The sequence below is a fragment of the Peromyscus californicus genome, unplaced genomic scaffold (genome assembly GCF_007827085.1).
Source record: "Peromyscus californicus insignis strain IS unplaced genomic scaffold, ASM782708v3 Scaffold_9__1_contigs__length_137607984, whole genome shotgun sequence".
Taxonomy (NCBI): Eukaryota; Metazoa; Chordata; class Mammalia; order Rodentia; family Cricetidae; genus Peromyscus; species Peromyscus californicus.
Window position 1 is genome coordinate 66633686 of NW_026294617.1, and position 17689 is coordinate 66651374.

Consider the following 17689-nt stretch of genomic DNA (forward strand, 5'->3'; position numbering starts at 1 on the left):
ACATCATCTGGACCTCCCTCTCTCCGAAGCACACTGCCTCAGGCTAAGTCTGAGGGGGCTGTTCTCACCAGGTTGAGAACAGAAAAACAGAATCTGGCAAATGGTAAGCAATTGACCCATTAGGAGGATGCTTAAGAGTGCCCTAGACAGGAGACAACGGCAGGCAGCTGCTGAAAGTTACCGCTTCAGTTCTAAGGGCCTGGGACCAGACACAAGCTAGGAAGGAAAGGAAAGGAAGGGAAAGGCAAAAGCAATTTTTTTTAAGGCAGAAATAAGTAAATAAAAGTACACACATAAACACCACACACATGCACACAAACACACGCACACACACCACACCACACACATGCACAACCACCATACACACACATACACACACATTCACATATACCACACCACACACACCACACCACACACACACATTCACATATACCACACATATACACACACATTCACATATGCCCCCCCCCACACATACCATGTTTATTAACTAGAATATACACATAATTTAAGTATTGGTTTTCTTTCTCCAGCTTGCCTTGATCCCACTCCCTTTTTAAAATGGGTGTGAATACTTCGCCTGCATTAAAATGCTGGTGCGCTGCACGCATGCCTGATGCCTATGGAAGCCAGAAGAAGGCATAGGATTCCCTGGAACTGAAGTTAAAGGCGGCTATGAGCCACCATGTGGGTGCTGAGAATTGAACCTGGATCTTGTGGAAGAGCAGCCTGAGCCATCTATCCAGCCTGCTTTGATTTTTTTTTTTTTTTATGAAATAAAAAGAATTTCCTTATATGTGGGATGGGAAACAAATGTATGGTCTTCTAGCATATGTGGACAGGCCCAAAACCTATCTAAGTCTGCTCTACCTGCCCATGGTGTAGGCCATCCACAAAGACCTGTTCTGCAACACCAAAGGAACATAAAGAGCAAGAAATAATAATTGCTTACACTGATGAACAGCTAAGAACTCACAAATCACTTTCAAATTCATTTTAATTTTGAGCCATGAAATCTCAGCCCCAGGCAGCTGAGTCTCAGAGACGCGCCATGAATTCCCTGAGTTCTCACTGTTGGTCAGAGACCACAGGCCAGAGCCCACATCTGATCGCCTCCCAATAGTTTGAATCTGAAATGTCCCCAGTGGCCCATGCGTTCAAAGTGTGCTTGCTAGTTTGCAGGACTATCAAGGAAGTGGTGTCGTCTTTAGGAGATGGGACCTACTGGAAGAGAGGTGGGTTACTGAGTGAGGACACTGGGATTCTAGGGTCCCTTCTTCTACTGTATTTGCATCCTATTACCCAGGACACGAGCAGCTCCCTCTGATATGTGCTCCTGCTAGGACAGACTGCCTGGACATAAGCCCAAAAGTAACAGAGCCGAACAATCAAGGACTGAACCCTCCAAAATCCCTATGTTTTATAGTCATAGGCATCTTGTTAGAGCAATGAAAAAAATCAACACTCCTGCTACACACTCTCTTCCTGTCAGATCACAGTGGAAAGTAAAAGAGCTAGGTAAACGGCTAGGAGAACAGCCTTTCAGTCTGAGGCAATGCCTATGACCCAGTTATAAACCTCTGGAATATGAAGAAGGCCAAGTGCCTGGGTGGATATTAGAAGCAAGCCTGGAAAGTGTGAAAGGTGAGTCTGTAGGAAACTGAGGCAGCTAAAATGAAAAGAAGAATGACGAGGCTGAGACTTCAGCTCAGTAGTACAACACGTGGCTAGTATGCACGATGCCCCGGCTTCAGTCTCCAATACTGAACACCAAAGCAAACAAACCAAAGAACGAAGAAAATTGTCATCTGTCTCTGAGCGAGAACTCAACGCTACCGGGCGGTGGTGGCGCATGCCTTTAATCCTAGCACTCGGGAGGGAGGCAGAGCCAGGCGGATCTCTGTGAGTTCGAGGCCAGCCTGGTCCACGGAGTGAGATTCAGGACAGGCTCCAAAACTACACAACTACATAGAGAAACCCTGTCTCGAAAAACCAAAAAAAAAAAAATAAAAAGAACTCAGTGGCGTAGTGAAGAGCTGACAGGAGAGAGGACTGCAGCGGCAGAACTGGAGAGAAGGCTGGAACAACTTCCTGGTGGGCTGCTGACAAGAGAGCCACAAAAATGAGCTTCTAGGGAAGGAAGAGCAGGCAAACCAACACCCCAAAGCTCCTGCCTGGCCCGGAACTGCAAGCTGCCCCTCCAAAGAGAAGGAGGTGGGGCTTGGGAGATGGCTCACTCAGAGAGTACTTTCTACTCTTGCAGGGGACTGCCCTTCAGTTCCTAGTGCCCATGTCAGAGAGTTGGCTTCAGCTCCCTGGGATCCAACATCCTCTTCCGGCATCCCCCAGCATCCGCATTTACACGTGCACATACTCACACATAGTTTGTGTGTGTGAGAGAGAGTAAATAAATAAAACCTTTACATCAATCAATCAATCTTTACAAAAAAATGAAAGAAGTGCTGCTTAATGCATTTACTCAAACTCTACTCTGTGCCAGATAGAAGCACACAGACAGATCCTCTACCTGCCACAAACCTGGTGGCCCAACTCATCACTGTTTTGCTGCATCTCTTGCCCCTAACTAGCCCCTCTTCTCAGAGCAACAGAATCCTTCTTCCAACTTCTCAATAGTTCCCAACGGAACTATCCCAATTACACACCAAATACCTAATACTTAGTTTTCGTCCTATCTTGTGTTCATGTGTTTTGCATATGTATGTGTATGGTATATACTATATGTGGCGTATGTGGAGTTCATGTGTGGTAAATACGTGATGTATGTGAGGTGTCCATAATGTGTGTGTTGGAGAAGTCTTGCTTATGTAGCCCAGACTGGTTTTGAATTCAGGCATTCTTCCTGCCTCAACCAACAGTGTTAGGGTTATAGGTATGTGCCAACACACCTGGCTCATTTGTATGTTTATAAGGATGTTTCAATTTAGATTTTAAATTTTTACATTTATCTATCCATGTATTTATCTATGTATCTATGTATCTATCTATGTATCTATCTATGTATCTATGTATCTATGTATCTATCTATCTATCTATCTACCTATCTATCTATCTATCTATGCATTACACATGTGTGCAAACACCTGCCACAGTGCACATGTGAACAGAAGACAATTTTTTCAGAAGTTGATTCTCTCCTTCCTCCACGTAGGTGGGTTCTAGGGAGGAAACTCAGGTTATCATGCTTAGTAATAAGTGCCTTCCCCTGCTGAGCCGTCACACTGGCCCATCTCCTTCATAATTCACTGGGTATCCTCAAAAGACAAGAACGTAATTTTTTCCTCCATGTTTTTGCATTCACTGCACAAGGGATGATCAGTATTACAAGTTCACAAAGATTCCGGAAGTCACCCAACCATTCAGACTCACTGTACAGGCACCTCTCTTTGCTATACACCTGCGAGATATGCACCGTTTTCTGATGGGAAAACTAGTGGCTCACAAGGAAAGGTGAGGGTAGGGTGCAGTTGCACTTGGTGTCTTCTGGTTGACACATCAACCCTGGGCCCAGTAAGGTGCCCAGGAAGTACCACTTGCAAATCTAGACCAACTTCAGTTACAAAAATTGAATCTGAGCTCTCAAGACCTCAAGGACATCATTTGTGTGTATGTGTGCATATGGTGGGAAGGAGAACAGAACAAAGGGAAGGAAGCAAGAAGGCAGAGAAATGGAAGAATAAAGGCATCTGCCTGAAAAATGGTGCTGGAAACAGAGGGAAGCTTCGCCCTTCTCATACTACATTAGGGAAGACATCCCACCACCTGTTTCCCATTACAGCCTTCAATTCCCTTCTCATTCAGGGGACCTGAAGCACAGAGCTGGCTTGCTGATTGATTTAAGTTTAATTCATTTGTGTAATATCCCTGTTCAGAGCAATGTCTAATTAACACTTTTGTTGGGGGGAATAAAACCTCCCATATTCATTAATGAATGGGGGAAGGGAAGAGAAGCTTTCCCAGGCAACAACCTAGAGTCTACAGGGCTGTTTGCCGGCTCTATCTTAGAGATGTCTTAATGAGACATGTCTTCATAATGGGATTATTGCTCCCTTTGGACTGGAAGAAGCAAATGGGGCTGAGATCAGCTGGGGGAATGGATAGTACATGAGTCAGCACTCATACTCATGCCTGGGGACCTTGATTCTGGAACCCTAACCCAGGGAAAGGTACTCTCTGAGCTGCAGAACACAATTCCAAGGATAAATCCACTGCTTCCTGGATTCCTCAGCCTCCCCAGGCTTCTCAGAGAGAAATAATATCATAGATTTGTTTATGACTGCACCATTTGGAGCAGGACTCTCTATAAATGTTAGTTCAGGAGTCCAGGGAAGCAAAGAACACCAACACTATCTCACAGGCAAAGACTCAGAGAAATCGGGGAACTCACCCAAAGTCACAGAGATAAGATAAGCAATGGCTAGGTGTGGCACCCACATCTTCTGACTCAGAAACCTGGGCTTCTCGGGGAGCAGGCTTGATTGGCAGCTCATTAGACATGTGCCGTTGCTCTCCAGAGGCATTCCTAAAGCCCTGCTGGGGATGAATGCAAAGAAGGCATTAAGGTGTGAACTTCAGCTCCTAGTGATAAAGAACTCATCTAAAATCACCATAAAATCATCTATCTAAGCGTCTAGGGCTAGAGAGACAGCCCAGCGGTTAAGAGTATATATCACTCTTACAGAGGACCCGAGTTCAGTTTCCAGGACCCATGTCAGGCAACTCCCAACCACCTATAACTCTCTAACTCCAGCTGCAGGAAATCTGATGCCTTCTTTTGACCCTTGCAGGCATCTGCACTCACATGCACGTATCTACACATAGACACACATGAGTCCACGTAACTTTTTAAAAATACATATTAAAATACTGAAAAATTATAAATTCTATTAGTTTTAAAATCATAGTAAGAGTTTAAAGTGAAGATGGAGAGTGGTCCATAGCACTCAAAGGACTGTCAGAGGGGCCTATGGCCCCACTGTAAGATTCAGCAATGTGGGGTTTATCTTTAACCATGCTTTCTACTCTGGGTTCTAATCTCAGTGTTCATCTGAGTGACCTCTGGTGACCTGTTTACCCTGCTCAGGCTTCTATTTTATGCCTGAACAAGAAGAACCATAAACCATGCTTTGCCCAACACACGAGGACTTGTTGAGGTCCAATATGCATAAACATATTGTAAGAAACAGGGGCCAAAAGACGATACAGAACAGGACCTGTTTTCACAGCTCATCAGTCTGTGTTTGAAAATTTTTGTACCCGTGTGCATTAACTCCTGAAAATATAAATTAAAATCTCACAAGAATACTTCAGCCCTCAGGTTACACATTTTACACATATAATCTCCCTCAATGCTCTGGGCAGTTCTGCGCGGTAGAGATAATTTTCCCAACTGCATACGAGGAACTGAGACTGAGCACACTCAGATAAGTCAGCCAGGGTCAGCTGTGTGACTAAATAGTCGATGGTCTAGGATTAAAATTCTTATCTTTCTGATTTCAGAGCTGCAATCTCACACTTCCCTACATTAATTATAGATGCCTAGTCTATCTTAAAAGCTCAATGGTAAGAGATGAAAATGGTATATGTTGAAGAATAAATTTCACTATATTGCTACCGGTGTGTTTGTGTGTGGGGGGGGAGTGGGGGGGCTGAAACTTCCCCCATCATTATCTAAACATAGGACTCCTGTAACTATTTGCCTTACAACCAATTTAACTGTCCACTGGCTGCCCAAAGAAAATTGTTTAAAAATTATATATACACATACTTAAAAAAGCATTTATGTGTATACACACTTGGGGAGGATGGTGGCAGCTTTCTTCTTCTTCTTCTTAAAGAAAAAAAGAGGGAGAATTAGAATGGCTATTAAAAACGTTGTCCTGTGAGGCTCAGTGCTTAAGAGCACTGACTGCTCTTCCAGAGGCCCTGAGTTCAATTCCCAGCAACCACATGGCAGCTCACAACATTCTGCAGTGGAATCTGATGCCCTCTTCTGGTGTATGTGAATACAAGTCACTCACATACATAAAATAAATAGATAAATATTTAACAAGAAAAAGAAAATGTTGTCCCGTGGTCTGGCATTATGGAGACAAACCCAGGCAACTTGCCTCACACAGTCTTGAACATCCAGTAGATCCTTCCTTTAATTCTGCTGCCTGCTGCCCTATACAGCCAATCCATGTCAATGTCTCTGGCTTGGACCACAGGCCAAGGCAGGCAAAGGTGGGTGGGATATATCCTCACATGTCCACACTGAGCCAGACACAGTTATGTGCTTAATAAAGGCTTGTGCCAATAACACCAAGATAAAGATCATTCACTTTTAACTTAAATGGAAGCAAAGCCTCTGGGCAGGGTAAGTTTACAGTGCCATACAGTAAAACACACACTGATGCTTGGAGAAGGTCAGGGTCAGCAGCCGGCCTCTCTGTCATGTGTTTACCTACTGGAAGACAGGAGATAATATCTACTCATAGGATTGTAGTGAAAATTAAACATAGAACTATGAACTCCTTACTAAGGGAAAAATCATTATGTATCGGCGGTGGTGGCGCACGCCTTTAATCCCAGCACTCGGGAGGCAGAGCCAGGCGGATCTCTGTGAGTTCGAGGCCAGCCTGGGCTACCAAGTGAGTTCCAGGAAAGGCGCAAAGCTACACAGAGAAACCCTGTCTCGAAAAACCAAAAAAAAAAAAAAAAAAAAAAAAAAAAAGAATAGACACTAAAGATACATATTACTGTTACAGTACTTGCCTAGCACGCAAAAGCCCTTGGGTTTGATATCCAGCCAAAAATAAAAAAGGAGAAAAATAAATTTAAAAAATAGTAAGTGGGCAAACCCCTAAGATACTGTAGTCCCCAAACTTCCAGCAGGAAAATGCCTCCTGGGTTTTGTATCCCCAGCCTCGGAAACTACTTCGCTCAGCATGGTCACCGTGCCTTCCCAAAAGCCTGGCACATCAGTGAATGGGAGGAATAAACTAGAGAGAGTCCCAAAGCTTGCTGCACCCAGCTTTGGGAGCAACTAAAGACGAAAGGGATAGCCCAAGTTCTTCCTAAATTCCACTGAATTGGCATCACATTCCGAAGGAGCACTTCACACAGCTCCATACTGCCACCGCCACCGCTGCCACCACCACCGCCGATGCCACCACCACGCCACTCCAGCATTAGGTAGGCAGAAATAACAGACTAGTTAGAACAATTACCATGCCATTCACTCTGAGGATCCAGGGGACCTTAAGCAGGCAGACGAGGCCAACCAAGTCACGGCTTGGGGCTAGGGTAAGTTTTATAGGCTGGTTTTATAGGAAGTGAAGGTCAAGGATCAGCGGTGGAGAAAGACAGAGCAGACAGAACAGTCCATCTGGAATGTTTCAAGCCTGGTGGCAGAAGCGAGTGGGCCCCACCTTGGGGACTATGAAGCAGATAGGTGGGATGGGAGTAACAGAAATAGCATAAGCCCTCCTGATAGTGCGCGGGGAGATCGGAGTACTGGTCTTTGCTGAAGTTTCTAGACTACTCCCTGGGGCTTCCCCAGCCCTGTCCCAAAGACTGAGATCCTATTTATTAACTTACCCTGAAGGTGACGCCTCCTCTAGACATTCTAATGAGACCTGATTTCTGCTGCTCAGAGCTTCCTAGTCATGCTACCCACGTGCTAACTCAGCATTTCCTGCCTTGCTCTGAGAGGACCTACTGTGCACCAACCTGCCAGCTGGTCCTGCTATCCAACAGCTCTATACTTTCTGAGAAACAAACAAGCAAACCACCAGCCAGTCTGATTCTAAACCCCACTGTTCCGTCACATCCTCTCTGTGACTTTGGATAAGTGGCTCAACTTCTCTCTGTGTGTTGGATACCTTTTGTGTAAAATAATGGGGCTAATTTAAAAAACATCTCCTAAAATCACTATGAAGGTCGGTGTATTAACATCACTTAGGAAGGTGCCACCAACACATGGCTAGTGCATGAGGAAAACAACACGCAGGAATTTACTCAAGACCCAGCCGACGATTATAATCAAGTTCATCTGACTTGAAAACTCATGTTCTGCCCAATTTTGGTCTCATCTCTTCCCATCTCTCAAGGCATGTTGTCTTCCATCTCTCACGCACTGGAACCAGCTTGTACACCCTTCACGGAACAGCACCTCCAAACCACCTTCCCGTACTCCGAGGGACCTCGACGGGTCAGCCAGAGAGCTCAGAACAGGGAGCAGACACAGAGAAGAGGACCACCACAGAGGTGCTGGAAGAGAAAGCCCTGGTGGCAGCCATTTCCTTTTCCCTCACGTGAGTGTCAGGGCCCCAAGCTCCAAGCAAATGAGCGCAGCCAGGTTAAGTGCGAGTCTGCTTCCAGAGAGTCCTGGTGAGGACCTTGTGCACCCTACTGTCACGGTTAACCACAGACCCTGCCTGCCCTGCCCTGCCCTGCCCGCTGCTCTCTCTCCTGCTGCAGCCCTGGCTAGCTCTGCCTCCTTTCCTCTTCTGCAGTCCTGGTCCACGCCCCCCTTTCCAGCCCCACCTAACTCTCCTTCATTGGTGGTGTTCTCTTCTCCACTTTCCCTTTCTTCCTGTTCCCTCCCTTCCTGCTCTTATCCACACACCCGCCTTCCTCCATGCTTCCACCTCACTAAAGAGAGGTGTTTGTGGTGTGTCTCGGTGAGACAGCTTGGGAAACCCCAGGAGGGCAAGGCTAGCATTAGTGCAGCCTAAGTGCCACTTGCTAGCACTGAACAGGAAGCCCAGTGACAATTTTAAGTTCGGAGAGTCACATGGTTAAGGAGACGCCCCTCAAGGATGCTGTTTCCACACAGAGGCAGCGAGTGCCTCAGGCTTTGTGTAGAGTCGGCAGAGGTCAACCTGGTGACAGGTGCCTGTCAGCCACACCTAGGCTGCCACATCTGTTGTTAAGGAAGGCTAAAGGGAGGACCTTGTTGGGATGGCTTCTTCCTGTGAGGGCAAGAAATTCCACCTTCTGAATCTCTTAGCTTCATTTAGCTACACTACCTCCAGTTTGAATCCTGATGCCAGTGGAGCTGAAGGGAGGGAGCTTGTCACAGGGAGAACGGCTGACCTTTCTCCCAGCCTGCCTCCTTCTTCAGTCCTCCTCTGGAAACTTCCATTCCCATGTACGGTTTTCTTTTTTTTTCTTTTCTTTGTTTTTTATTTCTTTTTTTGTTTTTGTTTTTGTTTTTTTGAGACAGGGTTTCTCTGTGTAACATCTTTGGCTGTCCTGAAACTCACTTTGTAGACCGGGCTGGCCTCAAACTCACAGAGATCCACCTGCCTCTGCCTCCTGAGTGCTGGGATTAAAGGTGTGCACCACCACCGCCCAGCACAGCTTTCATGTACGGTTTCCTATAGCTGGAGCTGAAGACCTTGCCACAGTCACCCGCAGGGGCTCCAACATTTCTTACAATGCAGGCTCTAGGCCCTTGTCTCTATTCTCTCCTTCCTTTTACTCCAAGATCCTTCTCCCCAGATGCTGTTAAAGGGAGGGGTATCTTTCCTAGCAGTATAACTCAAGCATCTCTTTTCCATTTTCTGAAATTGCACTTCTTTCAAGAAGCCTTCCAATTGACCTGACCCCAAATATGGAAGAGATCTAAGGAATTATTTAATTCCATCTTTATCTGTACGTAAGACCCTGAGTGCCAGAGCAGTTACATACATACATGCAGTGGTTTGAAAGAAAATGACTCCCATAGGCTCATATGTCTGAATAATTGGTCCCCAACTGGTAGGACTGTTTGGGAAGGATTAGGAGGTGTGGCTTTGTTGGAGGAAGTGTGTCTCTGGGGTGGACTTTGAGGTTTCAAAATACTCAGGCCATTCCCAGCGTTCCCCCTCTGCCTCCTACTTGTGGATCCAGATGTGAGCTCTCGGCTGCTGCTCCAGCCACCTGTCTCTCTGCCCTCACTCCACCATCACAGACTCTAACTCTCTGGAAGCCCAGTTAAACTCCTTCTCTCATAAGCAGCCGTGGTCATGGTGGTTTTTTGTCACAGCAATGTACAAGTAGCTAAGACAGTCCACAGGGAGCCTCTATTGCCGATGGGAGAAGACAGCGTAGTCTCCTGATTCTTCTGCTCTGCTCTCTCTATCCTGCCAAGCCTTCTGCTACTCAAAGAAAGGACAATTGTTGGTCCTGTCTGGTGGACAAGACATTCTCATTATTCCACCTCCTGTCTTCTGCCCTGAAGTGCCTTCCTATGTATTTGATCTCTTTGCTATACTTGATAGGAATGCTGTTGGTCTTAAACAAAAAGTTACTTAACTGTGAGCTCCTGGAAAGCCAGTAAGCACATTGTATTCACCTCTGTTTACTCAGCACCTAACCATACCTGGCGCTCTACGAAGGCCTGCAAAATTGACAGCAGAATGAAAACATATCGTGGATGTCTAAAACAACAGACTTGCATTAACAGGAAGGTAAAGGAGGTTCTTTCTGGAAACAAAATGGTGAAGTATGGCACAATCCACAGAGAGTCAGCACTCCCCACACTCTCCAGCATCCCAAAGGACAGTCGGGCTATAGAAAGAATCGCTGTGGACAAAACTTGCGCTTTTGCCCTTTCCACGATCAAAGGAAAATGGCATGACCTTCCAGGCCAGGGACTTTGCATCTGGTGGAACACTCCATGGCCGCAGGCCAAACCAAAATAAACTTTAGAAGTCACCTGGGAACCCTATCATTGAGTGAGCCCAACCGACTCTTCTCTGCCTCTCCCATCCTGGGTTCAAGATCTATCCTTACTTGACCCACACGGAACATATTTAGATCAGGGATCCTGGAAAGGCGCAGGCTGGAAGCCGGCTGGGCCCACATCACTTTAGCAGAAGCCCCATGGAAACCCTCACAGGAGGCAAAGGAGTGTAATGAACTCGGTGGATGGGTGGGAGAGCAGAACCTGCCTGAACCTTGGCCCTCCCTTCCATCAAGTTACTGCACTGTCTCACCAAGCCTAAGATTGTAGGAAGAGTTCACTTTTTCTCGGGGCCTTCGATTTTGGCGGAAAGGAAAGATCTAGGGCAGGTCCTGGCTTTTAGGAGGCAGCACATCTGCAGCGGGATGCAGAGGTATGTTAAGGTCACTCCGCAGAGCAGCTCCAGGAGCCAAAGACAGTAGGTGGGGCTAGGAACGCATCTCAGTGGGCAGAGTGCTTGTCTGATGTGTAAGGAGCTCTGGGTTCCATCTCCGGTCCCACATAAACTGGGTGTGCTGGCACATGCCTTGAATCCCAGCTCTCAGGAGACAGAAGCAGGACAGAAATTCAGGTTAGCCTTGACTAGGTAGTGAGTTTGAAGCCAAGGCTACATAAGACCCTAGGAGAAACACACGCACGCACGCACGCACGCACGCACGCACACGCACACACACACACACGCACAGCCCAAAACAAAACAGTGGGGGGCACTTAGCTATATAAGGACCTTTGCTGGAATAGAAGTCAGCAGTCAGGTCTTACAGCCAGGCTGGGTCAGAGTAAGCTGTGTGCTTTGAACAGGTCATATTTCTTTTCTGGCCTTCAGTTTTCAAACTCGGGAACCAGATCACTTCTAAGGTCTCTGCCAGAATGGACATCTTGGAACAGGGTAGGTATTCAGCACGATAATTGCTGCTATGAGATTTCCTTCTCTGGATATCTATAAAGTTGTCTACATCCCTCCATCCTTCTAGTTTCATGGGTGAAAAGGGCCCTTTCTATTATCTTGGATCTTGCCTTCCTCCTTCCAAGTGACTGGACACTGGAACATAGCCTCTCTAGCAGCAGTTGACTTACTGGTCAATAACCTACAGAAGCTGCCCACTAAGAATCCAGGTGCTTAAGGCTTTACCAAGCCTCACCCCGCCCCCATCCCCAGCCACAGGCACTCACACACCTGGAGTGGATTTCCTTCTGCAATCCAAAACTGTTGGCTCCTCTGAGCCTTGTTGTGAATTTAACCTCTTTCAGCAAGCCTAGCCAAACCAGCACCATCTACATCACAGCCAATCCTATTTCCCGTCTCTCTGGTGTTTAACACCTTGAGTCACCTATCTGCAGCTGCTTACATACACATATGATGTGTACAAATATCATATATGGTGTTAAGCACCATATACAAACAAACATACATATATATATGTGTGTTTAACATCTTGAGTCATATTATATATATCTGCAGCAGCTTACATACATACATGATGTGCACATCTATCATATATGGTGTTAAGCACCATACATGTACAAACGTGTGTGTGTGTGTGTGTGTGTGTGTGTGTGTGTGTGTGTGTGTGTATATATATGGTATATATGGTGTTTAACACCTTGAGTCACATTATATGTGTCTGTAGCTGCTTCCTTACATATATGTAAGCATGTATACATCCTGGTAACAATGGGCATTTTTCTGAAAGCTACAGGTTAACAGTGGGGTAGGGAAAGCCCCATATATTCCCTTCCACAACTGTCATGCCATAGAATCCCTAGGAGCCTGGCGGTCTTCTCCAGGAAGATGAGGCTAGAGGAAGGTAAAAACATACAGATATAACTTATTATGGGAAGCAAATGGTACTCAATCAAAAAAAAAAAAGAAAGAAAAAAAGAAAAAGAAAAACAGAAACGTGTGAACTTTCTTTCCACTCAGACTTCAGCCTTCAGCGGCCAAGCACCACCATGTTAGCACACACACTTAATTCCGGCAGAGGCAGTCAGATCTGTGAGTTTAAGGCCAGCCTGGTCTATATATTGAGATCCAGGCTAGTCAAGGCTACCTAGTGAGACTTTGTCTCAAAACAAATAGCCCAAGCTGGGTGGTGGTGGCACATGCCTTTAATCCTAGCACTCAGGAGGCACAGGCAGGCAGATCTCTGTGAGTTCGAGGTCAGCCTGGTCTACAGAGCGAGATCCAGGTCAGCCACCAAAACTACACAAAGAAACCCTATCTTGAAAAACCAAAAAAACAAACACAGAAACAAACAAAAAACAGTTAGCCCAACTTTGTCATGTTAGGAGTCTTAGAAGCCCGAGGAGGTCAGCTAGTTGATGCCTCATCCACACTCTGGATATTCAAACTGGCTAAGTAGAAAGTTAACATGGAGCAGCAGGGTGGTTTCTGCTCTCTCAGTGCACCCTGGGTCTTGGCCACCCTGAGAATGGGGGCATAACAGTCGGAAGAATGAAAAGATCTCATATTCTCATCCCCAAAATGAAGAGCCGGGATATGGCATTTTTTATTCTTTGTTTGAGGCTTTGGTCGAGATACCTCCTTGATGCCAGCCCACACTGGTCATTTTTAGGCTGCTGTTCAGGCTGGGTGCTCAATACTATAGGCTCAGCCCACGTCCAGAATCTGTAGCAACTGAAAGAATTACAGTGGCTATGGGCCACTGCTTCTTCCTCCTCAGACCCCACAAATCCTCTGCTCTTAAAGTGGCCTATCATCAGTAGTAACGAAACACACATCTCCATCATCTACCATCTATCGTGCCATACCAGCAGGGGTGTGAGCAGCACAGGTCAGCTCTGATGGGCACGGGGACTCATGGTGGTGAATTTTTAGCAGCAACTATTATGTTCTAGGGAAGGTAACACACACACACACACAGACCACAGTTTTCATCTTCTCAGAGAACATGAAGTGTGAAGGGCTGAGCTGGAAGAAAAACCAGACCGTGCATTGAACATCCATTAGAGACCTGCCAAATGGATAATCCAATCCCCATGGACAGGGACAGTCACCCAACAAGGTTGCTTCTCTTTACATTTTTTTTTTTTTTTTTGGTGATGGGGGGTGCTACATAGCGGTCACTCCGTCACTGTGCTATGAGGTTAATAACATAACCAAGTCACATTCTGTCCCCTAAAGAGCACAGAGCAGTGGGGCAGTAAACAGCTCACTCTAGTTCAGCGGGGACAGCATCTACCTAAGTACCAGCAGTTGTTCTGGGAGCCCAAGGGGATGCATCGGTGATTCTTTGGGAGAGTGCACCCCGGAGTGCTTGCAAGATGCCTCTGGAAGGCAGACACAGCCGAGGGGCTCTGGACTGCCCTGCCTAGGTGAGGTGCAAACAGACCCCTGTAACTTGGTTCCCAACTGAGGCAAAGCAAATGCTGTGGGGAAGCACCCCCCACCCCCGCTTGCTCCACAGGGCCATCCTTATCTCTCTCCACGAGGAGCTCTTAGAGCTTCTTCTCAAGCCAGTTCCTTCCCACTCACTGAGAGCTGGGGGAAAAAAACAACAACCACCAAAAAATTCACCCTGGGAACAAATTCCTGTCCGAGTCCACAACAGTCTATTTTCAAACTTCAAAATTACTCAATTCAGCACTAATTTTTCTGGGATTCCCAGATCTGGGACTTTTTCTTGGGGGAGGATTGTTACAGTTGGGGCTTTTGTTCTAGCCAGCAGCCCCTCCATAAACCCTTTTAATTGAGCCCGTTTTAAAACAAAGGGAAAAGAAGCCGGAGAGGAGGCAGTTCTCTTTGCCTCGAGCCTCTTCCCCTAGCTCTGCGGTTAACACTCAGCAATGATCCTACAAGCCTGGAATCTGAGGAATTTCCTGCCCTGTGCTCTCTGGAAGAGCGGAGAGAGACCTAGCAATTAGGCCTCCAGTTTCCATCCCTGCCTTCCTCCACCAAAACGCACCGAGTGAAAAGCTGGTGGTTGGGGGGGCCAGAGAGGACTGCGTGTGTACCCGTCTGTGGCTGAGACATTCGTGCCCAAGGTCACTCCCTCCCTCCATTCTCTTCCAGTCGCTCACACCTTTTCCTCTGCCTGCCTGAGAGAGTGCTAACAGTACAGGATACAGAGTTGGTAATCCTTCCTGAAGCCATCTTGTTTTCCTGCAGTTGCAAGTCAGTGCTTTTTTTTCTCCCCCAGCACTACAAGAGTTAAGGCACTCCTCAGAGGTTTGTCCCACCCTCTCCAGTCCATTGTCCTTCGCCCTGTGCCCACATGCTCATCATGTGTTGGGTGTCTTTGATTCATGCCCTTGCACAGTGTCTGTTCCAGGGAGTGGGTCACAGGATTGCTCCTGACAGTGTGTCAGCCTAGGGGTCTCCTAAGAGGCAGGGTAGAGGCTGCGGAGCTCTCTGTTTTGGTTCAAGACGGAGACAGATGGGCAGGAACAAGAAAGACGTTCCCGAGTTGTCTGGAGGGACCACAGGAAACATGGGTGCTGCCACAGTTGAGCAGCAGAAGCAGATTTCTCTTTTACTTAGGTTTTGTTCAGGCTAACCTTAAAATCAGCGCATACGCTGTCGCAACATATCAATTGGTGGCTGGATTCCAGGCACTAGGGCAAAAGCAGCCTGGGGTTTAAAAATTTGCCACAAATAGTTCTTAAACTGGCCAAGCCGTGCCCTTAGCAGACCCTGCTGGGAGCACAGCATCTGTGTGGCCTCCTGATGCTGGAATCCTGCCTACCCGCGCGCCACCCCCACCCCCCACTCTTCTCTCTGGACTCTAAAGATCCCTGCAATCCAGAGTCCTCCAGGGAGCACTTCCTCAGTTCTTATCTCTCCCTAGCTTACCTGGAACTCACTATATAGCAAAGGCTATTATTCTAAAACTCCTGATCCTCCTGCCTCTGCCTCCCAAGTGCTGGGTGTGAACCAGACTTGGCTAGTTGTCTCACTATTGATAACAGTCAACAATCCTTTATGCAGCCCTCCACTGTCTTTATCCAATCAGAGAACATCCCTGAGTCCTATCTGCCCAAGGTCTTAGGCATGCTAGTAGTTGGAATATGACTCAGCTCCTTCCTTCCCTGCCCACAGCACCAGGCCCACCTCACCCATTTCAGTCCTTGGCAGCAATGGTGGCAGTGATCTCCCTGCTGCCCACATATGCTGCCTAGCCCTAATCTTACCACACCTCAGCTCTGCTCACTGGCTTCTCTTTCCCACTCCACAAACCATAGGCTAGGAAGACAGCCAGCCCTCAAGGCCTTAAAACCCCTGGAATCTCTGCAGACTCTTGACAATTCTGAGGCTGCCTGGAATTAAAATGGCAGCTTCCTGCATCTCTTTCCCTTCCCACCCAGTCTTTGCTTTCAAAACACTCTACGGGTCTCAGAGGAACCAGACTCAGAAGCCCTCCACGACTTCAATGGGAATGTCCACTGATCTACAAATTTCCTCCATCTCAAGATATTTGCCTTTTGAGGGCCAATTGCCAACTCCTCCACCCCTACCCTGCCCTCACATTCCCTTCAAACAAAGCTTTCCTGTCAGGTTTTTGACCCTGATGAAGATTTTTAACCGAAATCTTTTTTTTTTACCCTTTCCTTTCCCCCTTCCTCTCTTAATTCTGAAGGGTCTTTTGTCTTCTAAGTCAAATAGCTCAGACTGAGAGGGCCGGATATTCTCTCTCTCTCTCTCTCTCTCTCTCTCTCTCTCTCTCTCGTAAGTAACTGGGAAAGAATAGAGGAGGTGGGTACAGGCCTGGCAAATTCAAGGCCAGCCTGTGCTATATGAAAGCCTTCCTCTAAAAATAAAAACAAATGAAAAAGTATGGGAGTGGGCACCAACTATAAAATTATTTTCTTCCTCAAAAATGTATTTTAATAAAAACAAAGAGGAAGGCCTTGAAATGTGAAAGGAAAAGAAGACACGCCTCCCCCCAAAAAAAAACAAAAAGGAGAGGGGAGGCAAAATAAGGAATGGGGAACAAGGGAGGCCTGCAGACTCCTTTAGGAAAGGAGAGAGATGAGACGCCCTTCGTGGCATGTATCCACCCAGCGGCTTCTCACCTGGATTCCCATCCATAGCATGCGGGAAAGCTGGCAAGACTTGGTCTACCCACCACACCTCCAGAAGCTCACTCGCAGCACTGAGGAGCCAAGGTGGGATTCAACGACCAGGGCTCGACAGTTCCTCCTTGCCCCCGCCCCCAGGAGGAAATGAAAGATTGGTGAGGAACCAAAGGACAAAAAAGAAACTGAGTTAGATGGAGCCGGTGCCCCTTAAGGCAGGCAGCCCCCGCTGAGAAACAGGCGCATCTGCTGTAGCTCTTCTATCTACTCTGTCTTCTGGAAACACCATTCTCTGGGCAAAACAGAATCAATGAAGTGCTGTCAGCTCTCAGGGATCCATCCATAGTTTCTCACCCTGAGGATTATCCATGGGAAAAAAAATCTTAATCCCAGGCAGGCTTTTACACCCAGAATGTTTGGGTATGAGCGAGCAATTAGAAGCTTGCTTAACTAGCATCCAAGCCAATTCAAAAAAAGCAAACAAACCTGGATAATGTCTTCCTACCGACACGATGCATTCCACAGTGTGTGTGGAAAAGATTAGAGAAATTGGGGTAGTGGGCATTAGGAACATCGAGGCACTCCCCTCTACACAGTCCAACTGGGTGTTAACTGAGGTGGCCTTTAGTCTGGAGAGCTCTCTGAAGTCTGGTCCATCTTCACAGAGCCTCTAAAACAAGGCTAAAGACTATTCCTATTATTCGTTTCCATGAAATAGTAGTTGGCATTTTCTTTGCTTTCTTACTACTTGCCAGGCACTACGCTGTGTTATACAGCTTAACTCATTTAATTAGTTGATTTGCTCCATAAAAGATTTGAGGCAACATCAATAGACACATCTGGTCAGTAGTATAAAAAATAAACTAAGAAGACAATAGTAAGTGGGAATAGTGGTGATTAGGAGGGGGGAAATCACTTAGG

General features: G+C 46.8%; 1 protein-coding gene across 4 annotated transcripts in view; it reads right to left on the reverse strand.

Moving 5' to 3' along the window:
- Nucleotides 1-17689, reverse strand: part of Kirrel1 (kirre like nephrin family adhesion molecule 1) — a 97508-nt gene that overhangs the window by 57770 nt on the left and 22049 nt on the right. For 2 of the 4 annotated variants that reach the window (XM_052730877.1, XM_052730879.1), the window contains exon 2: nt 4406-4551. The exons of 1 other annotated variant lie outside the window; for it this stretch is intronic. In XM_052730877.1, the coding sequence (XP_052586837.1) occupies nt 4406-4538 (133 nt within the window). In that variant the 5' untranslated portion in view covers nt 4539-4551. The remainder of the gene's footprint in view (nt 1-4405; nt 4552-17689) is intronic. One more of the 4 variants, XM_052730878.1, reaches the window with a different exon arrangement.